Raw genomic sequence first — 27,550 nt, 5'->3', positions numbered from 1 at the left:
TTTCCCATTGGTTCTATAATTTAATCCGGGCGGTAATGGTTCATTCTCCCTTGGTGTCTACATGGTGTCCTTCTCCTCTATAGGTACATGGAATTTTTGTGCCGTCTTACTTCCGATTCTAACACTGATCCGCATTACTTCATAACGGAGAGTTCGAATTCTGGAAGTTCACGCGAACTTTTCCTTGATGTCTTTAACAACGTAACGACATGTTGTGGTTTCTATAGTTTCCTCTTGGCTGCGAATACAAACGGTGTTACTTTCAGAGGCAGCATCTATCAACTAAGTTTGCAGAGATGGAGATGATGATAAGAATTCAAGAGTAAGAATAATGAAAGTGATTCATGAACTCAATCATCATAGCTCAACCATTAAGTAAGAGTGTGATTTTTGATAGAGTTCTAACAATAGAAGGATGAAAGTATTTGGAAAAAGATATTCCTGGGAGATTAGACGTTCGCCGATGTCATTGGTAGCAAAGATGTGATAAGTTCAGGAAAATTGACTTTGGAGCAAGTCTTACATAACACCAGAATTGAGAAAATTTTGACAACATTCAGACCCCCGAATTGTGTACTCACAATCCGCCGGGTTTACATACATAAAGGAAAAGTGTACTATTTGGAGTACATACGAAGGTTATTCCATAAACCAAAAGAAAGGGTGAGTAGAGTGTCCTCTACTCACAATGGGAACTGCTTGGATGATCCTTGGGTTTGGCCAACTGACGCTCCATCCCGTGCATACAACTTTCATACATTCCCTGGTGTGCTCGAAGTTTTCTGACTGCAGTTTGAGTTGTAGTTAGCTCTCTCTGGAGAGCTTCATTGTGATTCATGGTTCTTCTATGAGCTAATTCTAACTGTCGGATGCGAACTGTATTGACTCCGGTGTTTGCATGATTCTCCACGATTCGTTGGATAACTGCCCTTCCTTGCTGATCATTGCGAGCAACCCGACGAACCAGTATAGGAAGAACTCTGTCTGCTGAGTCTCCCTCGCTTAGGTTGTAGAAGCTTCGGTCCCCATTGTACGGAGAGGGTTGCCCTTGTTCGAGGCTCCACCTATTCAGATTCATTGCCCACAGAGGTGTTGGGCCTTGGAATCCTGGTCGAGGATTAGGATTTCAGATCAGAGTTATTAAGGGTAGGTTATTGGCTCCGGGGTCGGTGTCGGGGCCTTCTTGCATTCCTTCTCTGAATTCTTCTTTGTCTACAATCTCCTCTGGATCCTCCTCTGGATCATTCCCAATCCATCCTCCATCGTCTTGGTTCGGGTAGTGGGGGTCGCCAGGAGGATGAAATCTAGCCTTGATATCTATGCGAGAAAAGGGGTATAAGAATCTTATATAGATAGATGAACTACTTAAGATAATTATAATATGATCCTTACCAGTTACTTCAATACTTGCATAGTGCATACCAGTTATATGAAATCAAAACAGGATAGACCTTCGAATAAGTGACCCTAACTTCAAATCCACAACCAAACAAGGAACAGGAGGTAAAGCAAAGGTCACAGATTCTAAGTCTATGACACCTTAATCTCATATAACCTTAGCGTATCCACTCAGCAACTATTGATATGCTAATAAGGACCCTTTTTAGTTCTCAAATAAGTAATTATAGTAACACAAAATACTCTTATAGTATTTTAGGTTTATGTTTTGTTCTAATGTTATCATTGTAGTGGTGTTGGTAAGTTTTTAGACTTTTTGTCATATCACAACCATTCACGGGCATATGCTAATCACTTCGCGGACCAACATAGTTGATCAAGCTATGACACTACCAGAACTGACCATACACCCCCAAGCCTACTTGTAATATCCAACAATCGTAATACTTTTTTTCTGCCCTAGTGACACTGTTTTTAGTATGAATGCAGGTATGTATACTTGATTAAATATTTTATTATTTAAAAGTATAAACTCTTGGTCAGAGTATTTTAATCCCATTGTGTTTATAGTTTGTAAATCTTTTATTGGTTGATATACCTGATTCACTATAAACAATGCTCTGATACCAATCTGTCACATCCCAAACCAGAACGGCGGAAACATTCGGGGGCGGAGGACGTCATGTCAAGTATCATAACAAATGAATAGTAAAGAAAGTACGCACAACCATCATATACATAATTGAAAAGTTTACATGATTGTAGTATTACATGTTTGCAAAAGAAATCAATTACATTATGGTGTTTAACAGATTTAACTAATGCCTAGTTTTCAAAAGCAGTTGCTAATCCTGTTTAATGATTCCCTAAGAATACAAGTTATTTCAAAGAAAAAGTGTCAACATTTAAGTTGGTGAGTTCACAAGAAGTTCATTTGAATGATTGTATGCCATTTGAAAAGTCCGCGTTTGATTTCAATAAATCTGATATTTTCTTAAGAATGATGTTGTAAAACCGTAGTTGTATAAAATGGATGTATTCAAACCAGAAAATCCTATATTTTCCTATATGTGAGAAGCAGTCTTAAATAACCAAGACTGTAAACTGTAAGCAAATATGTCATGCTTAGAATGAAGAATGTATAGTTGTATGTTTAAGTAAAACTGTTTAAGAAGGTGTTTATCCTGATTTATGAACATGCTAATAATACCCCATTGTATAATTATTACCCCCTAAATATATTACTACGTACACGAGTCGTTGTTTCCGCGGTTTGTGAGTTTCTCATAACCATACTAGACGTAGTACTAATGTCGACATTTGTCACCCCAAATGATGAACTGTAGCTAACAGCCAGGGTGCGGGTCGTCTACCCCGTAGAGATCTATACACAAAGCCGCGCTCTCCCTCCAGGAGACTCTGGTTAAAGATGGTGACCTTCGTTTGGTACAAACAAAGCCATATGTCTCACATAATTGCTAACAACAAGTTCACGAGTAATATAATGAAATACCTTTTGTATGAAAAGATGATCCTTGATATGAAGAATGCATACTTATAAATAAAACATATTTTCCTATTTATAAAATGAATTGTAACCCAAGAGGGTAAATAAATGTTTGTTAAGTGTTTCTCATGATAACGACTTTAAATGATAGTTAAAATAACAGTATGAAATGCAAAGCAAAGGATAGATATTTTCACACGATAATAACTGGGTGTTTACTTGTATTCCCCCCTCCCCCCCACCCCCCTCTAAAAGTATTTAAAAAGCATTTAAAACGTATTTAAGGTGTGTTTGTAGGGGTATGAACTCACTTGATAGATTGAAGATGGTGAGACGAAAATCGAGCAGAACTTCGACTTGAGAAAGTTGATTTCTCGGGAATCTCGGGAGTGTAAAACTTTCCTTCGGAACTTGGACGTGAAGACCCTTTGGGATGGCTTCGGGGGTTTAAACGCAGAGTTTCGACACGAGAAAGGGAAGAAATTAGCAAAAATGGCCGGCACCCTCGCATCCTATTTATAGGCGTGTGAGTGGCTTCGTATGCTGGGCGTACTTCAGAGTTACGCGAGGCGTCGTGCTTTCGCAGCTCGTACGTTGGGCGTACTTCGGAGTTACGCTGGGTGTTCCGGACGTCACTGCATGCGTACTTCAGATTGGACAGGACCATAGAGGCGTAGGGGCGACGTGGACGAACCGAGGCCTAGCACCCGAGTACGCTGGGCGTAAATCGTCGTGGTTTGTGTGCCTCCAACTTGTAAAATCCATAACTTCTTCATCCGACGTCTGTTTTCATCAGACTTTTTATCGTTGCGCTACTATTGTTGAGATCTTCGATTCTCATTTAGGTTGTTTCGGCCAAAAATCTCTCGATCTCTATTTCGAGTTTTTAGTTGTCTACTTCTATATCCGGAGCTTGGAAAAATCATAACTTCCTCATACGAAGTCAGTTTTCGACATTCTTTTTACGTACGTTTATGGTTTAATGATATCTACAACTCTCATTTAGATACCTAAGGCTACAAATTATTGTATTGAAACTTCGCGTTTTACGTTTAACAGTATTGCCGGTTTTGATGCGAAATCTTAGATTGGGCATAACTTCTTCATTATAACTCGGATTTTAGTGTTCTTTATATTTCTGAAACCCATGATATGATATCTATCATTTTATGCAACCCAAAAGAGACTTTTGAACATTCTAATTTTACGCTAATTTCATTATATCCAAAGAGATTACAATTCTTGACTTTTAGGTCATCATATTGATTCGAAATATCGGGTTGTCACATAGACCACCATTACACGAGCTTACAGTAGGAGGTAGGAGAGATTTACACGGGCGCTGCTGACAACACTTTGGAATTTCAGGACTATCGTAATCTTCAGCAAGAACTTTGGGCCTAGCAGGAGTTGCGGTGGGCTGAGTTCGATCAGCGATGGGCAGCTCAAGAGCAACACAACCGTAATGTCCACTATTTGATAAGTGACCTTCACCGAGTGCTTGTCCTTCCCACGCAGCAGCAACCATCATTACCCCAACCCCAGTGGCCTCCATATTATCCTACTGATTATCCTTCACAGTTCCCTCGAAATCTACCACCACCCGGCCCTCAATAGGCCGGCTATGCCTCTCTCTAAGCATCGAGGACGATGCTTATTTTAAGCTTGGGGAGGGGCATCCATCCATGTATAAATCCCGTTGCATGTAATTTTGTACATATTGCATTAATTTTCATTTTCTTTTTCATTTTTCTACATAGAATATTTTTCAAAAGCCAAAAAGATTTTCTTTCTAATTTTTATTATTCTTTGCATTTTGCATCTAAATTTTTGCATTGCATTCATTTGTTAAAAAAAATTGATCCAATCCCAAGCAACCGAATCTTCTCAAAACAGTTGAGCTGGTAAGTGAGTCATATGCCTTGAGTTTAGGCTTGCTCTTTTTATTGAAAATCTAAAAGCAAGTTATTCGCACATGAACACACCTCTCGAAGCTACTTGTGCAAAACAGAAAGTGAGAAGATTGTCAACATTGGAGCATAACAGCAGGTATGAGTCAATTCTTTGGGACGCATGACTGGTCTTATGAGTAGTAAATGCTCAATTGAACACAAAATGCAAAATTCAAAAATTCATAAAAAGTATACAAAATTTCAATGTGTCGAGCCTTCCAGCGCTATAAAAAGTCTTTTCTACTCATTCCATTTTATATACCCTGCGTGGGGACATATTTCCAACTATACCTACGGGTCTTTGCATGTTAACTTCAGTCCCACAAAAAATGTCTAGAAGCCCTCACGGTAATAGACCGTGAGATGTCCCGTAATAGAAAAGTCAAGGATGAAAATATAAAGAAATAGGCCTAGCAAATAAATTTATAAGAGTGTCATATGTTATCTTTATTTTGTTTTGTATATATATATATGTAAAAAAATAAATAAATAAATAAATAAATTATTAAGTTAATTTGTGACCTTTGGGACTCGAACAAGTAAACTCTGAGGGGTGTTCTACACCTAATCGCTTAAAGCTAAATTTTTTGGGACTGATTGGGTTGAAAGTTCTCTACACGGGTTCCATAGAAAGTTATGAACTTAATAATAACAAATAAAGCTAATATGTGGCCTTTGAGGTTCGGGAAAGTAAACCCGAGGGATCTCTTTAAATCTAGCACACTAAGGTCATTTGATTTGGATGTGCTGGTTGGAAGCCTATTACACGGATTTCAAAGAAAGCCATGAGCTTTATGTGTAGAGAAATGTAATTAGAAAGTTTGTATATATTTATGTTTGTAGTTTAATTGAATAATATGTTTAGGAAAAATGCTTGGCTGCCAAAAGATTCCTTTGGACTTGGATTTGAACTTATGACATTGGGACTGAATGTTAATTACTTTGACTGGTGTAAGTGGTTTGAAATTTGTAACCAATCAGGGTAAATATTAGGGAATTTTTAGAAGATATTTTTTTAGAAAAAGATTGTTGTTAATCAACAAATAGCTGGAGTCGGTCATTGTTATATTTTGTGAAATAAAGATGATTGAGCATGTTTTGTCACATACAATTTCACGAGAGTAAGACCATAATTTGCTCCATAAATTGACTTGATGATATTACGAAGGAACAAGTGTTGTGATCTTTGATTCTGTTGAGTTGCATTAGGGAGTGGCTAAAGTCTTATTTCTATTGTTATATAATTTGAGACTAAAGCCAAGTTGACTCAAGGCACGACAGGTAGATTTTCAACTATGGTACAAAAACAAGGTTAATTGGGTCAGATTCTTTTTCATGTTTGTTTTGATTTCTTGCATTAAGTTTCAAAAAGTTTTGACTTTGATTTTTTTTTCTTCTCCTTTATTTTATTTTCTCTAGTTTAAATTTTTCTTGTTCTTTCTTGAGGACAAGAAAGGTTCAAGCTTGGGGAGATTTGTTAGATGCATCTCATGCATCTATTTTGTAGTTTTACTCCATAAAAGTGCATTGCATTTAGGTTTAAACTCATGCATGTTGCATATTTTTTGGGATTTTTCATGATGCAATTCCATTCACACGCTTTTCTGATATTTCAGGGACTTTTGGAGGTAGGATCTTAGTTGAGGTGCTGAATAAGAGATATGGATGAAGTTTCAGGACTTGTGGAGCATCGAGGAGGAAGATATCAGGAAAATGAAGATTTTAGCTTTAAAGAGATTTACACGGGCGTGTAAATGAAAGACTTTTGTTTACACGGGCCGTGTAAACGCATACTCATGAGCAGTGTACTTCGAAGACCTGGCCAAATTGAGCAGTATACTTTTTGTGTTTACAAGGCCGTGTAAATAGGTAGTGTTAGCTTACACGGGCCGTTTAAACGAGGTCGTCAGTTTAAATCAGTTTTTCTCCTTTCTAAAATTATGCAACCGGTTCCAGAAGAAAGGGGGTCGATTTTGTGAGTTCTAGAGGCGATTTTGGGGAGCATTTTGAAGACATTTGTTGCTTGAAAACACTTGGATTTCAATTTGTATGACTTTAATTTCAATTTCTAGGTTTGTGCTTTGTTCTAGTCATGAGTGGCTAGAAACCTAATTCTCCAACTTCATGTATTGACAATTATGTGTGTGAATTCAATCATTTGACTTGGTGTTTGTTTTAAATGCTATCTAGTGAATTTGATTAGGTTTTAATTGAAGGTTTGATTTCAATTCTAATTCTTTTTGGCCAATTGAGTTAGGTTTGATTCATTCAAGTTATCTAATATGCAAAATCCATAATTGTTTTGTCATATAGAACCATTAACAAACACTAGATTGAATTTTCTTAGAATAATTATGGTGTAAATCAAATTCACACATTCTTACACTCCCAAGCTTATGAGGAGTATTGAATGTTGTTGGTAGATTCACATAAAGCATAATGCAATTTTTCCACCTAACTCTAAGAACTTGTTTAGATTAGATTGATTAGATTATAATTAATTAAAGAGCTTATTTTAATTAATTAAAATGGTGAATGTGAATTGCTAGAGCTTGTTAGCATTCCTAATACCAACTTAGATAGAATTTAACAAATATCATTTCATATTTTGAATCACATTGCTAATTCGTCTTGCATACAGTTGGAGTATTTTACAAATCTTGAGTTTATTTTATTTGAAAAATTGTTTACTCATAGCTTCAGTCTTTATTTGAATTAACCCCCCCCCCTCTTATGTGATCTCATTTGTACCTTACGCAAAAAGGGTATAAGCGCTTATCTCATGTCTCTGTGGATCGACCCTACTTACCTTATATTACATTTTTAGTACAAAGTAATAGTGTTTAAGGAGTTATTTTACCCCCTTTATTTGTTGGCTTTGACACGCCTAACATTAATTTTCTCTCTTCTTTTTTATATATATCTCACTTTTTCGCTCATAACCTACATGCTTAAGCAAGGAGCTTAACTTAATCCTTTATTGGTTAAGGTATTAGTCTAAGTGCAATGACTACATAAGCTCTCCTAGATAGATTTTAGGTTTAGGCTGCAAAACGTATTATGCCATATAAACTACCAGATTACCTTTCATATCTCATGACTATTCACTAAGAATGGGAAGCCACAAATACACTATAACATGTGTTGTCTCAGGTAAACATTTGGGTTCTCATCGGATCATCCCATAAAATATTAGCAAACAAATTTAATCGACTAGATTTTCCTAAATTATACTATTATTTTAAGTTTACAAAATTTTAAATTTTCCAATTTAAATTCCTTTTTCCGCCCCTACCCCACACTTATTTCATACAATGCCCTCATTGTATGTATACAACTAATTAACCACATAAAAACAGTAAAAAAAAGGAGAAAAAGGAACAGACTCCCGTGGGGTAGTAGTGGCCAGATCGAATGGGGCTGCTAAAAGTTGCTCCATAAATTTGTTGGAAGATAGGAAATGGGAACTACTGCTCTGAATGTGCCAGAAAATAAAATCAAGAACACTGACTTCTAAAATGTGGTGCAAAAGATTGCAAACTAATGCAATGTGTAGTGTCTACGACGTAGGAAAGTGTCGACCACGTCGTGTCATCAAGTGAGGAAAAATCTATATAACGAATAATAACATATCCACGACGTGGTAATTGGTGGCCTCGTCATGGTATCGAGAATGGCAGCCTCCTCTCGCGACGGAAAGCTCCCCCACGACATAGGAAAGTGTCAACCATGTCGTGGCAGCCAGGATAATACTTCTGCTTCGCGTAAAAATAAAACTACATGGTGTGGGAACAACTCATCCATACCATAGGAATTAATGTATGGTAGAAATGCCACTCTTCTAAATAATAAACTCTCACAATATCGACACGCACCCCACACTTATTAGAAGTAGTGGGTCTTTACTATAAACTTCAAACTCTCACACGACTTTCACTCTCGTGACAAATCGACATTTGACCCCATTTGTTGAAATTTCTAAAAGCATCCGAAGGGCGAAAATTCTGCAAAGATCAAAATAACTAAAAAGGATATCATGATCACTTGTCTTCTTCGAAATCAGGCAACAATTGTTGATTAAATCCCTTGCATGCAAGAGGTGGTTTGTGAAAAAAAAACTTTCGGGACCTGTCAGACTATTTCTTTTGTTTTCTTTGCACCATTAACTAATAAGTAGAACAGGAGTTGACCCAATTAGTCAAGAGTAGCAAGAGTTCGGTCTTCCACTTAACCACCACGATACGCCTCGCTATACTACGCCTCGTCGATTGAGTTGGACAAATCACCAAAGGAGTATACTAAACAAGTCAAGAATTCCCTAATCGCTTGCAATATCGAAACCCATGCAAAAAGTAAAACCAAACAATGCGTATGATCACAAATTCCTGCAAATAACAACAAAAACCTTCCGGACAAGTGACATGATATCAACGAAAATAAAAATAAAAACATATAACGAATAATCAAACAAACTAAATTAAATGAAAACCGTTCCCCGGCAACGACGCCAAAAACTTGATGTGTATATCTAATGCACCAGTTATTTATTTATAATTCCTAATTTATCGCATCTAAACCGCACCTTACAAGCAGTTAACCTGATCGGGTATATTATAGCTTTGATAAGAAAGGGCGTCGAACACAAGGGTACCCGTAGTGAATTAATTTAAAATGTTTGATTATAGGTTACACAAAACACACAGAAGTAGTAAAGAAAGAGTTTTATTAAATTAAATCTCAAACAAACAACTAGATAGCAAATCTCGATAAACTGACAAAAGACAAATCTCTTTAGGTACCTTGGTTTAGACAGATTACATCTTAAAATCATAGAGAATTGCACACACGGATTTGTTTATTCATGTTCACCGATTTCTAAAAATATTAGGTTCATATTCATTATTAATAATCCTTTAGCAAACAAGTCAATTCAACCAGTGATCAGTTGATTAAACTAACATGTTTCCTAGTGTTCAGTTCGTATCAAGCAATACTTGTAATAATAGTTAATCAAATTTGTTAATTTTATTAAGTCATATGTGATTGGTCATCACACATGCTCACACATTAACTTACTTATTTTCTAGTTAACCCTAGGTTCATGTTCAGTAATACTAGGCATACAATTTCGTTTTCACAAAACTATATGATTCAAGCAATTAAGATGATCTTCATACAACTCAATAAACTTGATAATTAATAGAAAATAATTATCATTAACACATAAGGGTCTTTAACAAGCTCAACAAGGTAAATTAATCCATAGATCAAAGTTTATCTAATCATAAACGCAAAGCAAAGGGTTTTAACACCCAAATCAGAAAGTAATTACATATAGAATCATAATGGAATGCTAAAAATGTTCACGTTTATAAAACTACATGATTACCAACATGAATCAACTCTCCAATCCTTCAGATCTTCGCTCCATATCATCTTAACGGCCCTCCGGCCGCCTTCTAGACCCTCAAAACAGCAGCTATGAAGTTTTCTTGTTGCACAAGTCGAAGTGGAATATTATAGATGATGAAAATGGTGGAATGATATGGGGTATTTATAGTTGAATGGAGATTGAATTAATATGGAATATTAGAGTTGGACTGGAATAAGGAAACTAATGGCAGCTTAGGGATTAAGAAAATAAAATAAGATAAGTGGTGCTTGGGGAATAAGTAACTTGGAGGGAATTTCCGTCTAGCTTTTATGCTTCATCTTCAAGGCCGAGTTTGGATAAGATAAATGTTGAGTTATGAAAAAGGTCCTATCCAATAAGTCGTAGGAAATTTCATCTAGTTTTCAGAATATTTTGAATCTCGTCAATCGGGCTTACGAGTCATCAGACATACCAGAAAAACTGAGGAGGGGTCAATCTGCCAGCAATATCCTTTTTGCGTCTTTTTAGCTCATTTCTCCTCTTTTTGCATTCCGGCTCCCATTTTAACGGTAATTGAACATTTCAAAGCATATTAAGTATCTTTTAGTTCAGAATAACGTAAAACCATAGTATAAAATAGTAAGAAAACATCATAAATATATGCATAAAATAGACGTTATCACAATACTTGGTCTAACAAACTCATGATCAGGAGATTGAACAGAAGGATGGATAGTATTTGAGGGTGTGATACAAGAAGTGAGACCATTAGGATTAGTAACATAATATTTGAAAATTTGTTTTTGACAATTTATAAAGCCACTGCTTACAAACTTAGTTTTATATTCATGAAAATGCTCATTAGTGGTTGGAAAATAGAGTTCAGTTTAAATTTGTTTAAAAATTTCAATGGCATCTTGAATTTTTCCACAAATAATATTTTCACATTGATGAGGATTATAGTCATTTAATGTTTTATTTGTCCTAACATAAGAATGACCCTAATTGTTGATTATTTTTGACATTTTTCAGAAATCCTTTGAGCAATGTTCTTTTCACTGGTAAGTTCATGATTTGTGAAAGATACACATCTAAACTTTGAACTCATTAGTGGGATGGAATTTCCAATGAATAAAAGGTCAACATTAAGAGATTCAATTTTATTTTTCAGTTGAAGTTTCTCTTCATTAGATCTAAGAAGCTCAAGACACAAATATTTAAACATAGTTATTTTTTCATTTAGAGAGTAAGTAGAAAAGTTTTTAACCTAATATAGTCACAAAGAATACCAGCTCTGAGCCGTGGAAACTTTAGCAGCATTAGACAGTGTCATACCCCGAACCAGGATGGCGGAAACATCCGGGGGTGGATGACGTCCTTGTATAATATGATAACAATTGAGTAATAATGAAACATAGCACCCAAACGACATACATTGAGAATACAAACTTACATAATTTACATATTGATTCTGTTAAAAAGTTACACAAAAGTGACTGAAAAGTAAAAGTTTCCAAAATCCAGCAATCCAGTTCTCAAGGACTTAGGTACCTGCCTACTGGTTCCACAAGAATACAAGTCATTTTGAAAAGCGTCAACATAGAATGTTGGTGAGTTCATAAGCATTTTTGTATGAAAACGATTTGCATCTGCTTTGTTTAAAAAGTTTTGTACGTTTCCAGAAAATCCGATATTTTCTATAAAAACGAGTTGTATGTTTTATGCCAAAGACTAAAATTGTATGTATGCATGGTTCTTTGTATCTTGTAAATGTATGTTCTCAGAAAATCCAATATTTTCTGATGTATGTAAACTGTAGTCTTAAATCCTAAGACCAGAAATGTAAGCAGTAGTGTACCAAAAAGTAGTATGCAGTTTTATATTTTAATAAAACCGGTGAAGTGTAAGTTTCCCGTAAACCAAGATAGTGTTGTTAATCCCTAAGTAAGTTATTATATCCATGCTTAGTGTGACTGTTATGCTTGTACGACGTTCTTCAGGCGTCAGAATAGGTAAGATATATGTCACCCTAGACTGGACCGTGTAGCTATAGCGAACAGCTCAGGTGTGGGGTTGTCAATCCCCGTATAGATCTATACACAATGATGTTTGTTTAATGTGCTTATATTTTATCCAAGTTAATTTATAAAAGTTATTCCCTTCGCTAGAATACTAAACACACTAGGCAGTGTACCTAATCGTGCAATAGTATAGCAATGGTAAGAATAAGTGTCGAACACAAGGAATGGTGTTTAAATTACTTTATTTTACTATTTAACTAACTATTAATCAAATAAGAAAAGGAATATGTTTTCCTAGTTTTGCAAGACTAGGTACTTAATTACCAACTAACTCAAAATTCAATTATTTAAACTAACACTAAAACTAAGCAAGTAGACAAGTATGAATGTACCAAGGTGAGAAAGAGACTTTCGTTTAGCTTCGGATTCATTGTTATTGAAGTTGATTTATGGAAGTGCAATGGATTTAGTTTCTTTAGTTACCGATTCCTAAGATGACCAAAATGGTATTCACTAATTTAATCCTTTAGCAAACTAGCTTATTTATTCGGTGATCAGGCGGACAAACTTACCAGTTTACTAGTGTTCAGTTTGAATTGATTAGACTTATAATTAATTGACCAATTTAGTTTGTTGATTCAATTTCATATATGATTTTTCGTCATATATTAGCTCATATACTATTTTACCCACTTTTCTACTTAACCCTAGGTTTTATTCAAAACTCTAGTCCTATAATTTTGCAAATCACAAGATCATAAGATTCAAATCTAATTAAGAGAGATAGTCATACTAACTTAATCAAATTCAACAATAAGTAGAGGAAACAAGTTATCAAAAGTACTTGAGGTTCTTTAATAAGCTAAATCAATAAATAACAAAAGATCTAAATCCAAACCATAAAATCAACTAATAATATTCAACTCATCCTAAACTAAACGAAAGTAATGAGTGTTTAGCTCATGATTTCAGCAAATAAAATCACAAATACTAAATTCAAAGTGTTAGACATGGCTAAATCAAAGAAAATCGAAGTGTAAGTTCAATTGCCTTAATGCTCTTCCTTCCAATGGTTGTGATTGAAATCTTTGCTTCCAAGCCTAAATTCTAGTGTTTTGCCTCAAAAAGTATCGAACTCTCCAGAGCCAAAAGTCCCCATTCAGAGGTTTATGTGTTCTATTTATACTTTTCCCGAAATCAGGGCACCACGTCGTGGTGGCCATATTTATCCTGTATTCTCCAAGTCTTCGAAGCTGATCGGGATTCTTCAAGTCGCCATGTCGTGGTGGGATTACCACGACGTGGTAGGTATATTTTTCTTCATTTTTTTAACTTTGGTTCAAACTTCCATCTTCCAACTTCTTTAATCCGACTTCCAGCTTCCTTTTTGCTCCAAGCATGTCTTTTAGTCCCATACAACATAATTCATAGCAAATTAAGTATCTTTTGTTCATATAAGGGGATAAAAGTAATAAAAATATTAATGAATGTTGTATAAATATGTGCATAAATATGCACATATCAAAATACCCCACACTTGACTTTTGCTTGCCCTCAAGCAAAAATGAATTTTAGCACCAATATTATATAAGACAATCCTAATCAAACCCAACCATTATGCCAAGACCGCAACGCATGCATTTGTGTCTAAAATTTTTCCTAAGGACCCCCCTAATCCTAAATACTCACAATCCTCATAAACACTCGCCCACTTCTATTGAACAATGCTCATTTTATGCATCCCTCCGAATCTATCCGCAGAAAACTTCCTAACCTCAAGGTATTTTTGGTTGAGCAACCCAAGCATACATAATCTAGACAATTACAACTTTTTGATACCACTATAGAGCTTATTTGGAATTCTCCACTTTTTTGATATTGGAACTTCGATTTCTTTGAATTCACCACCTTTATAATTTTTGGTATCTTCACTTTTTGATTTTGATCTTTTGATCTCCACTTTAGCTGCTCCAAAAATTCTTAAAACTTTTCTTGTAATTCTCTCTCTTTTTTTACATGTAACTCACTTTTTTTTCACTCAAATCCTACATGCTTAAGCAGGGGCGCTCAACTTCAACCTTTATTGGTTAAAGTTATTAGTTTTCCTGAATACATTTCAGGTTTAGGCTGCTAAACATATTGCATCCCTCAATCTAAGCGAGGTTGTGTTTTTGTCCCATGATTTCACTAGAATAAAGGGGGCCACAAATGCACTAGAACATATATAAGCTCAACTAAACATTTGGGTCCTCATAAAATCATCAAATAAAATACTAGCATGGATCCTAATTACTTTACCCATATTGTCTACATTAAATCCAAGCAAAATTTTTTTAAAAAAATATGCCTGAAATTAAGATACTAATTCAACTAATATAACCAACCCCCTAGCCCACACTTATTTCATGCAATGCCCTCATTGCATGGTATGAAAAACATAAAATTAAAAAGAGGGAGAAAAAGGAACAAACTCCCCTGGGATAGAAGATGAAACTCGACTGATGGAAAGGACTTGTAGCTTGCTCGAATGTGTGGACACGAAAGTGGAAAAAAAACATGGCAGCCTCCTTATGCTTTGAAAAACTCCCCCACGTCAAGGGAAAGTGTGAACCATGTCGTGGCAGCCGGGATAGTTCCTCATTAATGCGTGAAAATAAAATTCTATGGCATGGGAACAACTCATCCATACCATGAGAATGAATATAACGCTACTCGTAACACGAAGACTACTGGAAGTATGTGATCGGGATCGAAAACTGACTCGAAAGGCACCACGTCGTGGTAGATATCACCACGACGTGGTAAAGGTAACATAACACTTTTTTTTGGATTTAATACTGCGACAACACGTCGTGGTGGAGATTACCACGTCGTGGTGGTGCCAAAAACTGATATTCTGCTGTCGATTTGAACTGATACGCGAACTAAATGTGACACCAACTCGTTCATAAAGCTATAGGACATGACCCTTCACTCTATGACTCAATTCAACACCCGTGAAAACGTTCTCAAATCGTGCTCCTCTTGACATACTCTAAGCCTTCACTAAAACGAACACTCTTTTGCCAAATTTACCCTTACTCGCACTCGATAATATAACCTTGAACTAAGACAAAGAAAAAGGTAATAAAAGTAGGAAACACATTGTAAACAACCTAACATCCACCAAATTGTTCAAAAACCACAAAACAAACCAAAGAAAACCATAAAAAAACTTATTCTAAAAACACCAAACAAAAGGATAAAACTCATTCCTCATCATCATCATCTCCAACACCACTGCCTCCAGAACCACCCAATTGCTCTCTCCACAGCTCCTCCCAAGTTGGAACAGGCGGGTACGACGAAGGGAAATACTCCGGGCGAGTCACACACATCTGGCTCATCAAATGATCAAGGCTCAAATTGGTATAGTTTGCAGCTCTTCACATGTAATCCTCATATTGCATCCTTGCAACATTATATGGGTCCATTGGCATCACATCCACTTCTGGTACCACCGGTGGCTCATCCGCTCCAGCTTCATTACCCATTTGCCGTCCATGGCTTGGAACCCGTTGCCGTGGAGTGTCCTCTGGAATGCTAAAACCTCCTGCGCCATGATCAACTACAATACGAGCCCTCTTATAGAGAAGAGTGGTAAAGGGCTTCTGGGGCTCCATGGTTAGCATGGAAGCTTCCCGCTTCTCAAAAACACCGAAAGAACGTGCAAGTATGGTAATCAACATTCCACCATAGAGCGGGGACCCGCACCTATCCTTGGCTGACCGGAATGCAAGGAACTCGGCCAAATGAAAGGGTACTTCAGCATAAACGTCATTGGGAGTAAGGACCCACCAAAAGAAAACATCAACAGTGGGGCATTTATCCCCCTCCTGACGCTCATTGATGGTATTTGTGATCAAGCGGTGTAACAAGCGGTGAATTGGCGACCGGATTTCGCTTTCTTGCGCAGTCCCTTTGTGATAAACTCCATTAGCTATAGCATGCCAATGTTCTTCCTCCTTGAGCCCATCAATGTTTCTTATTGAAGCTGCTATGAACTGCTGATATAATTGTGTATGGACCTCAGATGGAAGGTAAATGTCGGTCCAGAGTGCAAAGTCGGCAAGGCTAAGAGATCGCCTTTCACCACCAAGGCAAAAAGTAAGGTTATCATCGGCATATATCCCATCCTTTCTTGCAAAAGAAACCGTGGCTAGAAACTCATGGACCAATTCTGTATAAACCACCTCTTGGATTTCAAAGATCTGTCTCCACCCTAAGCACATGAATTGGCCATCAACTCCATTAAACAACTTGTCAAAATAAGGTTCCACGGCTTCCATCAAACCCGTTTGACCAATCCAAAACCAATCAACTACGGATGGAATATACACTCGTCGTTTCCTCAGTAACTCTAGCTTTGCAGTCCAACGTGCGTGTATCGCGGGTGCAACATCTCGTGGGAAAGAGTACCATGGAAACTCGGGATGAGTTCCAAGTTAGTTTCTCCTTGAGCTGCTAGCCATTTCTGCAAAACAACCACAAAATAACAACCAAAGAACCCATGTTCATTATTACAATTAGAATACATCAGTTAAGCTGCAAAAAAGACCACCACGACGAGGTCGTCGTGGCGACGCAATATTGCGGTAACTGGTCCAAATCGTTCCAAGTTCAACACAAAATTAACTCAATCCAAGTTCAGGGTTTGTTCTATGTATGAAATGGAGTAGAATGGTAACAAAATCGGGTCTTAAAACATCCATAAATTGGTCCGACTTTTTTTGCAAAAATTGGAACCCTAGGTTCTATAATCGGCCCTAATAGTGTTTAAATCAAGAAATAGATGCTCTATACTACCCTAATAGATGATAAGAGTACAAAAATCAATAGAAAAACATACCTTTTGGAGAAGAAATGCATGGAAAAGTGAAAATAATTTGGCTTAAGTTTAAAAACCCTATAATTGACAACAATTATTTTCATTGCCATGAGGTGGCAAACCCACCACCTCGTGGTGTCGAGGTTTTTCACGCTATGAATTCGTTTTTTCAAAATTACCACCTCGTGGTGGGTTAAAATTTTTCCTTATTTTGAAAATTCTTAAAAAAAACTCACCCCACACTCGTTTTATGTCATACCCCATGTCGAATTCATAGACAAATCAGAAGAATGAGAGAATAACCACCTAAATAAAACTACAAGAAATAAAAGGAAAATAAAAGAAAAGGAAAGAAAATGCAAACTCCAAACCACAGGTTGCCTCCTGCAAGCGCTTCTTTTTGAGGAGTCATGAGCCGGACTCCTTCCCGCTTTACGTTGTTTCAGCTCGTGTGAATTTGACGATTTCACCCTCTTTTTCTTCACTAGACATTCCTTCCTCATAATGCTTCACTCGATGACCATTAACTTTGAAAGGGGTTCCATCTCTCGATATAAGCTCAATAGCTCCATGTGGGAAAACTTGTTTAACAACAAATGGCCCGTCCCATCTTGTTTGCAATTTACCCAGAAAAAGTTTCAACCTTGAATTGAAAAGCAACACCTTTTGTCCTTCATGAAAGTCTTTATTACCTTTAAGCCTCATATCATGCCATTTCTTAGTCTTGTCTTTATAAATCAAGGAACTTATGTATGCTTCGTTTCTAAGTTCTTCAAGGGCATTCATTTGCATCAACCGGTTAGCACGAAGTTCAGCTAGCTCAAAATTACATATCTTCAAAGCCCAAAATGCTTTATGCTCTATTTCAACTGGTAAGTGACAACTCTTCCCATAAACCAACCTATACGGTGTAGTACCAACAGGTGTCTTGAAAGCTGTTCGAAATACCCAAAGTGCATCATCAAACTTATCCGACCACTCCTTTCTATTGCTTCCAACCGATCTTTCTAATATTCTCTTCAATGCCCGATTTGTAACTTCAGTTTGGCCACTCGTTTAAGGATGATAGGATGTTGAGAATATATGGTGGACACCATATTTTTTCAACACCTTAGCTAATTGCTCATTTGCGAAGTGGGTGCCTCGCTCACTAATTAGAGCCTTAGGAACTCCAAACCTTGAATATAACTTCTTAAGGAAATGTACCACCACTCGAGCATCATTAGTAGGCAATGCTTGTGCTTCTGCCCACTTGGATACATAATCGACTGCGACCAATATGTATTTATTACCCTTTGACATTGGAAAAGGTCCCATGAAGTCAATCCCCCAAACTTCAAATATTTCACAAACTTGAATGCTATTTTAGGGCATCTCGTTTCGTGATGAAATGTTTCCAGATCTTTGACATGAATCGCATTCCTTGACAAATTGAGTAGCGTCTTTAAAAATAGTAGGCCACTAAAAACCCGTATCAAAAACCTTCTTAGCCGTATATTGCGTTCCATGATGTCCTCTGATGGGCCCACTATGACAATGCTTCATGATTTCCCGACTTTCCTTCCCGAACACACATCTTCTTATCATACCATCAGTACAGCTCTGAAAAAGGTATGGCTCATCCCAAAAGTAATACTTAATTTCTGAAAAGAATTTCTTCTTTTGTTGGCGGGTCAAGTCTTTTGGAATATACTCACTTGCTAAATAGTTAGCTATATCTGCATACCATGGAACCTCTCATGCTATAACCAATAGATATTCTTTGGGAAATTCATCTCCAATCTTGTTTTCTTCTAACTCTTCCAAGTGCGGGTTTTCCAACCTTGATAAATGATCGACAGCCACGTTTTCCATCCCCTTTTTATCTCTTATTTAATGTCAAATTCTTGTAGCAGCAACACCCAACGTATCAACCTTGGTTTAGCATCTTGTTTAGAAAAAATATAGTTAAGGGCAGAATGGTCGGTAAAAACTATTGACTTTGACAAAACCAAATATGGACGGAATTTATCGAATGCATAAACCACCGCTAGTAGCTCCTTCTCGGTAGTAGTGTAGTTCTCTTGTGTTGGGTTCAAGGTCTTGCTTGCATAGTAGATCGGCTGAAAATGCTTGTCAACTCTTTGTCCCAAAACAGCTCCCACCGCATAGTCACTAGCATCACACATAAGCTCAAAAGGAAGACTCCAATTTGGGGCTATCATAATAAGTGTAGTAGTCAACTTTTCCTTCAACAAGTGAAATGCATCAAGACATTCTTTAGAAAAGTTGAATGGGGCATCTTTCACAAGTAGTTGAGTCAAGGGCCTTGTGATCTTCAAAAAGTCTTTAATAAAATGCCGGTAAAATCCCGCATGGCCTTGAAAGTTTCTCACTCCTTTTACATTAGTTGGAGGTGGTAATTTTGCTATAGTGTCAACTTTTGCTCTATCTACCTCAATCCCCATCCTTGAGACCTTGTGTCCTAGCACAATTCCTTCCTTCACCATGAAATGACACTTCTCCTAATTAAGAACAAGGTTAGTCTTCTCACATCTTGCTAGCATTAGATCCAAGTTATACAAACAATCTTCAAAAGATGACCCAAAAACTGAGAAGTCATTCATTAAAACCTCCATAAATTTCTCGATCATGTCTTGAAAGATAGCCATCATGCACCTTTGAAAAGTAGTTGGTGCATTGCATAACCCAAAAAGGCATGTGTCTATATGCGAATGTTCCACTTGGGCATGTAAAAGTGGTTTTCTCTTGATCTTGTGGGTCAATTGGGATTTGAAAGTACCTCGAGAAGCCATCAAGGAAACAATAATATAGATGACCGGATAACCTCTCGAGCATTTGATCGATGAATGGTAGCGGGAAATGATCCTTGCATGTAGCATCATTATGTTTTCGATAGTCAATACAAAAGCGCCACCCGGTCACTGTTCTTGTTGGGATCAACTCGTTAGCTTCATTGGTCACTACTGTCATTCCTCCTTTCTTTGGCACAACATGTACTGGATTCACCCATGTGCTATCAGATATTGAATAAATGATACCATCATCTAATAGTTTAATCACCTCTTTTTTAACTACTTCTTGCATATTTTGGTTGAGTCTTCTTTGTCGTTGCACTATGGGTTTAGCTCCTTCTTCTAGATTGATCTTATGAGAACAATAGGTTGGACCAATTCCCTTGATGTCAGTGATCTTCCATGCTATGGCACTTTGTCTTTTCTTTAGAACTTTGACTAGGTTTTCTTTCTCGTGTTTTGCTAGATCGGAACAATGATTACTGGCTTTTGTTCTTCTTCTTCCAAGAATGCATACTCCAGGTGTTCGGGGAGGGCTTTGAGCTTAATTTTTGGCTGTTCATCAGTTACCATGACGTGGGCATTTTGCCACGTCGTGGTGTCGCAACTTTTAATTCCGGATCGCGAAAAAAAACTTTGCCACGCCGTGGTATCCTCACCACGTCGTGTTGCCTCTTCTATCTCTTTCATTGCTTCATTATACTCACCTTCTTCCAACAGTTTCTCCAATTCTTGTAGGTCGAGTTCGGGATCAAAATTTCCTTCCTCAAGCACCATAAATCCCTCAGCTTCTTTTTCTTTCCAACCCGCTAGCTCTTTTTCAAGTACTTCATCCAACACATCAACTGAAAATGTCATATCATCACTCATCCTTGAATGTTTGATTGCCCGATTAACTCCAAAAGTAACCGCTTCTTGTCTAACTCGTAGAGTAAGCTTGTACTCTCTTATATCAACTAAAGCTTGGGCGGTACTCAAGAATGGCCTTCCAAGTATGATTGGGACTTGCTCGTCTTCCTCCATATCTTTACAAATACCCCTTGGAAACGTCATAATTTTATTGGCTAAATGGATAACCATGCGGACCGGTCTTGGTTCGGAAAGGTCGAGCTTCTTGAAGAACGAATAAGGCATTAAGTTGACACTTGCTCCCGAGTTAGCTAGAGCATGACTTATTGCTAGATTCTCGAATTGGCATGTCAAGGTTATGCTTCCTGGATCTCCCATCTTCTTTGGTAGCATGTTTAGCATTGCAGCAGAACAAGTTTCATTAAATACTAAATTTGATAACCCCTCCATCTTCTTGAAGTTTGTTAACAAGTCCTTGAGAAACTTGGCATATTTTGGCATTCCAACTAAAGCTTCAAGGAAAGGAATGTTGATTTCAAGAGATTTTATGTGTTCTAGAAACCTCTGGTAATCTTCAACCTGCTTCTCTTGAATAACCCTACTGGGAAAAGGCAGCGGTGGACGATATGGCTTACAGGTTCAACAATTTTCTTTTCAGCTTCTTGACACGCCGTGGTATTATCACTACGTCGTGGTGATTGCCCAGACTCGTTTTCTTTACTTTCCTCTTGAATTTCCTACTCCGCTTCTGGTTTGTTTCTGTCAATAGGAGTTAAATGACTAATTATTTTTCCGCTTCTTGTGGTGATGGCTTGAATGTGAGCTCCGCTCGGGTTTTGTTTGGTATTTCCTGGAAGTCCTCCCGGCGATCTTTCATTCAATTTGCTTGCTAGTTGCCCGAGTTGTTTTTCTACTGTAAGGATTGATGCTTATTGATTCCTTACGAGAGCTTGAGTGTTTCTCATCATCTCTTGTTGTTCTTTCATCATCAGTTGTTGGCCTTTCATTAACTCTTGTTTCTCTTTAATTGTTGCTTCAGTTCCTTTATGCCTTTTTTCGGAAGCGGCTACAAATCGGGTAAGCATAGTCTCCAAATCAGATTTCTTTTCCTCCAGGTGTTCTTCTCTTTGGTAGAGGCCTCTTCCTTTTTGTTCATACTTCTCTTCTTTTGCCTTTTTATACTCATCATAAGGCAACCACTTTTTCTTGGGCTTTCTCCAATCTTCATCAAAACGATCACCACTCGAGTAAAAAGCTTGAACCTTCCGGTTTCCATTATCATCAAGGTCACAATCTTTAGTCAAATGAGGCCCATTACAGTTTTCACACCCAACTCGGATAGCATGGATTGTTTGATCCATCTTAGTCATTCTCGTATCCATGTTGTGCAACATTGCTAGTACTGCACACATGTCCTCTGAAGCTGCATTAGCCAATCCCCTAGTCACATTATTCCTTGGGTTATGGTATTCTCTAGAGTGCTTCGAGAATTCTTCAATGAGCTCTTTTACTGCTGTGGGTGCCTTCTTTATGAGTGGTCCTTGAGAGTCAAGGAGCTGCCTGGTTGTCACATTCACTCCATCATAGAAGATGGAGACTTCTTGTTGACTGTTTAGATCATTATGAGGGCAATTCCTCAATAAACTTTTGTATCTCTCCCATGCCTCATAAAGGGACTCGTCTGGTTGTTGCTCAAAGTTTGTGATGGCCTTCTTCAATTTTGATATTTTTGAGGGAGGGAAAAATTGATCAATGAATTCCTCACGTATTTAGCCCATGTGGTGATAGATCCTGGAGGGAGTGACTTTAGCCATTGTTTCGCAGCTCCTTTGAACGTGACAGGTAGAATGCGAAGTAGAACAGTCTCGCGAGGCACATTAGGTGTGTTGAAGTAGTCTGCTATGTCGTTGACCTCGTCAAGATGCTTGTATGCATCTTCGTTATCTTTCCCATCAAAGTGATGTCCCAGAGTTGTGAAAGTATATGACCTTCCAGTTCAAACTTTGCAGTTGCCGGAATCGCGGGTTACACGAGTCCTGGGCCGGTATCGTCACGCATCCGTTTCTTCCATTCTCCCATGTATATCATCGATGTTAGCCATGACATTATCGTGTTCAGTTTCTATGTCGATTCCTTCTTCAAATTCGCTTTCTTCCTTTTCGGTTTTGTACTCGGTCTCCTCCTTCTTTGGGTCTTCGTCCGTCAATGAAGAGATGCTGGATTCTCCTTCTTTCTTGCCCTTTTCCTTGTTGAAAACAGATTTGAGGTTCTTCAACGGCGAATTCTTTGGTGTTGCAGATCCTCCTATGACTTTGTCCTTATTTTTGCGAAACGCGGATTCCGGGTCTTCAAGTGGTGGAATCAAAGATGACCTCGATTCACGGGTCATAAACGATCTGCAAATAAACAAAGGAAACACGTAAAAGAATAAAAACGAAAAATTAAATTCCTACTGTAGCGATACCATGGCATGGTAGAAAATACCACGACGTGGTGAATCTAAAATACGAAAATCCTAAAAATCAAAATTAAAAACTAAAGTCTAACATAAAATATTCCTAAAAATAGCAATATAAAGTAACTAAAACTGAACCGATCCCCGACAACGGCGCCAAAAACTTGACGTGAGTTTAATGTGCTTATATTTTATCCAAGTTAATTTATAAAAGTTATTCCCTTCGCTAGACTATTAAACACACTAGGCAATGTACCTAATCGTGCAATAGTATAGCAATGGTAAGAATGAGTGTCGAACACAAGGAACGGTGTTTAAATTGCTTTATTTTACTATCTAACTAACTATTAATCAAATAAGAAAAGGTATATGTTTTCCTAGTTTTGCAAGACTAGGTACTTAATTACCAACTAACTCAAAATTCACTTAATTAAACTAACAATAAAACTAAGAAAGTAGAAAAGTATGCATGTACCAAGGTGAGAAAGAGAGTTTCGTTTAGCTTCAGATTCATTGTTATTGTAGTTGATTTATGGAAGTGGAATGGATTTAGTTTCTTTAGTTACCGATTCCTAAGATGACCAAAATAGTATTCACTAATTTAATCCTTTAGCAAACTAGCTTATTTATTCGGTGATCAGGCAAACAAACTTACTAGTTTACTAGTGTTCAGTTCGAATTGATTAGACTTATAATTAATTTACCAATTTAGTTTGTTGATTCAATTTCATATATGATTTTTCGTCATATATTATCATAAGATTCAAATCTAATTAAGAGAGGTAGTCATACTAACTTAATAAAATTCAGCAATAAGTGGAGGAAAGCAGTTATCAAAAGTACTTGAGGTTTTTTAATAAGCTATATCAAAAAATAACAAAATATCTAAATCCAAACCATAAAATCAACTAACAATATTCAACACATCCTAAACTAAACGCAAGTCATGAGTGTTTAGCTCATGATTTCAGCAAATAAAATCACAAATACTAAATTCAAAGTGTTAGACATGGCTAAATCAAAGAAAAATCAAAGTGTAAGTTCAATTGCCTTAATGCTCTTCCTTCCAATGGTTGTGATTGAAATCCTTGCTTCCAAGCTTAAATTCTAGTGTTTTGCCTCAAAAAGTATCGAATTCTCCGTAGCCAAAAGTCCCCATTCAGAGGTTTATGTGTTCTATTTATACTTTTCCCGAAATCAGGGCACCACGTCGTGGTGGTCATATTTATCCCATATTCTCCAAGTCTTCGAAGCTGATCGGGATTCTTCAAGTCGCTACGTCGTGGTGGGATTACCACGACGTGGTAGGTATATTTTTCTTCATTTTTTTTAGCTTTGGTTCAAACTTCCATCTTCCAACTTCTTTAATCCGACTTCCAACTTGATGTTTGCTCCAAGCATTTCTTTTAGTCCCTACAACATAATTCATAGCAAATTAAGTATCTTTTGTTCATATAAGGGCATAAAAGTAATAAAAATATTAATGTATGTTGTATAAATATGTGTATAAATATGCACATATCACACAACTATCTCACTCTCCCTCCAGGAGACTCTTGTTATAATGCAGGACTTAAAATGTACGCTAGGTAGCTCGGTGAAGTGAATGTCTCCCTAGAGCATTAACGGATTTACGTGAACTAGTACTCCCTTGTTATTGTATAACGAAATGATGTTACACATGATAAGTTGTGACATGTGTTTTATGACACGCGTTTTACGAGTTTCATGACATGCGGTTTATGACATGCGTTTTATAAGATTCCTGACATACACTTTATCACATGTGTTTTATGACATGCAAACTATTCTGTGAACCGTTTGTTTTGTATACTCTTTTGTGTAAACTGTTCATAAAACTTTATATAAATAGTCAATAGTAATTGTGTCTAGGAATAATATATGTTGTAAAAATAACATAATATTCTTGGGTTTTAACCCGACCAAATGGTACGACTAAAAATTCGACAATTTTTACTAGAAAGGTTATTTTTAGTAAAAATTTACAAGAATTTGTAGTTTTTGCATCTCATATTTTTCTGGTTGAAATTTTGCAACACCAAATAGTTTATTTGGGTCAACTTTAGTAGGTCACGATTTTTATAAAAACCATATGATGACCTCAACACTTTTATACTTATACAATTTTTAATTTGTAAAAGTAAGTCATGTAAACATCCAAAGATCAAATCATATTTGGGCTTCAATAAACATATATTCTTGTTATATTTGAGTATATCGACCTTTAGACCCGATTTTGTAATAAAAGTGTTAACAATCACATATGTCACGTTTCTATGTAGTTACCAAATGATATCAACCTTTTATACAAGAAATTGTTCCATATTCAACAAGTAATCATAGTGCATGCAAATTTCCAATGGACAAACTCATTTTAACTTATAACAAGCTTATAAATCACGATTTTCATGTGTGTATGTATGAGGTTTTCAACATCATATGCGCAAATTATTCCATAAACAAGTTGATGCATGCAAATATCCATAGGGTAACCCCCCCCCCCCCCTAAAAGCATGAAAAACATGAAAACTTGGGGGGGTATGAAGCTCACCTTGATGATTTTCATGGGTTGTAGGGAGGAAGAGGTGAGTGGATTCGAGCCTAGCCTTGTGAACAAGCTTTAAGAGCTTTTCGAAAATGCTAGTGTTCGAAGGATCCAACACACAAAAAGGGTGTGTAAACTTCAAGAACTTAACAACTAAATGTGGCAAACTACTAAGAAAAGTCGTGTATTGCTTACCAAGGGTCCTAGAATTTGGCATGTTGGTGTCTAACTTGGAGAACTTGGATCAATTTTGATAGAGAATTAGAATTTGTGTGGAGCAAGAAGTGGCAAGAGTGGCTTAAACTCACTTGCGGCTGCAAGTATTTAAGGGGGGAGGGGTACCACCTTTTACCTTTGCATGTTGGTCCGTTTTATGGTGTGCATGGAGGCAAGGTACGTTGTTATATGTCTTGCTTGGTTGTTTGATGGTCCAAGAGGAGTAAAGCACTCAGGTGGTACTTATAAAGTCAAGCCTTTTGTCTTATCCAAAAATCGAACCCTCTAGCTCAAAGGGTGGGGTTCTCGGTTCTAGGGTGGCCGAAAACACCCTCCACACATTCATGGTTTTCGGTTTTGAGGATGTGGGTTCTCAGGTTTTTATATGGCCCAATAAGGAAGGTTTTCGGTTTCAATAAGGTCCCAAGAAAAAAAGGTTTTCGGCCTAGGGTTATTTGGGCCGAGAACTTCTAAGCACAAGCATATACGTGATGGGTTTTATATACTACAACATCCTATGGTGCACATACAACCCTAAATACCTTGGATCTATGTTGGCACAAATTATACATGCAAATGGTTTCCAAGGCATTAATCCTATAACTAGCAAGAAATTGTCATTAACCAAATAAGATACTAGTTAGAGTAACATACCTTTTATGTAGCTTGAAGTCTTGATGTATTTGGATTTAAGAGCTTAGCCCCAATAGTGTGGAAGCCTCAAATGATGTCACAACACATCATGGACAAAGGATGAAACTTGAGAGAGAATTCATACACACCAAAACCGTCCATATACTCTAAGAATACATTAGTCGTGATTTTGGCTATGAAGTAACATATTTATATGTGGAATTCCAAAAGTCATGAGTTAACCCAAACCCATACCCATGGGTTTATGATCCATGGTTCATGTGGCCCAACTTTATGTATCCATACATAAACTTGGTCCAACATGGATCATAAGCCCAACACATATAAATATAACTAATTACCATAATTAGTCCGCATAGATTTAATTAGTGTCTTTTGATCACTAAACTAATTACAAATTAATTCTTGATCAATACTAATTAAAACATATTATTTCATATTAATATACTAGAACTTATAATATATTAATAAATCATACATAACCTTCTCTCAAGAGTCTATCCTAACAAATTGTCCTAATGATATGCAACCCAAATGGACCATGCTACTCTCGGGTCAAGTACATACCAATAATAGTTATGGGCTTAGACATCTAATCCAACAGTCGCCCACTTGGATAAGTCTAAAACTATTATTGCAAGTATGACTCCGGAACCCGACTAATAATCGTAGCTCTTAAAAGCCACTGTCGAACTCTGACCTAGTCAGTGACTTGTCCATTAGATAAGGGATCATATATTCCTCCATTCTAGATATCATATGGACTGAGACATGGAATATAACCATTCTCTCTGTCCATTTGTTGTTTCCCGATTTCCGATTTATGACAACCGACTAATTGAAAAATTTTAAATCAGTCCAGGCCCGGCCGAGCACTTATGTTTGTCATCACTAAA

The 27,550-nt window shown here is 37.0% G+C and overlaps 1 protein-coding gene and 1 non-coding gene across 2 annotated transcripts; one reads left to right on the top strand and one right to left on the bottom strand.

The window, feature by feature from the left end:
- Positions 1–20,376: 20,376 nt before the first annotated feature.
- Positions 20,377–21,264, bottom strand: LOC145157562 (uncharacterized). The gene has a single exon (XM_079076589.1). It carries the CDS (start codon positions 21,262–21,264, stop codon positions 20,377–20,379), a length of 888 nt encoding a protein of 295 aa, XP_078932715.1.
- Positions 21,265–22,377: 1,113 nt separating this feature from the next.
- LOC145161749 (small nucleolar RNA R71) lies at positions 22,378–22,484 on the top strand. The gene has a single exon (XR_013738625.1). It is a non-coding gene; the product is annotated as a small nucleolar RNA R71 (small nucleolar RNA).
- Positions 22,485–27,550: the final 5,066 nt, after the last annotated feature.

Source organism: Lactuca virosa, chromosome 2 (assembly GCF_052849685.1).
Source record: "Lactuca virosa cultivar CGN04683 chromosome 2, Lactuca_virosa_CGN04683_v6, whole genome shotgun sequence".
Taxonomy (NCBI): domain Eukaryota; kingdom Viridiplantae; phylum Streptophyta; class Magnoliopsida; order Asterales; family Asteraceae; genus Lactuca; species Lactuca virosa.
This window is presented reverse-complemented; position numbering and strand designations above follow the sequence as displayed.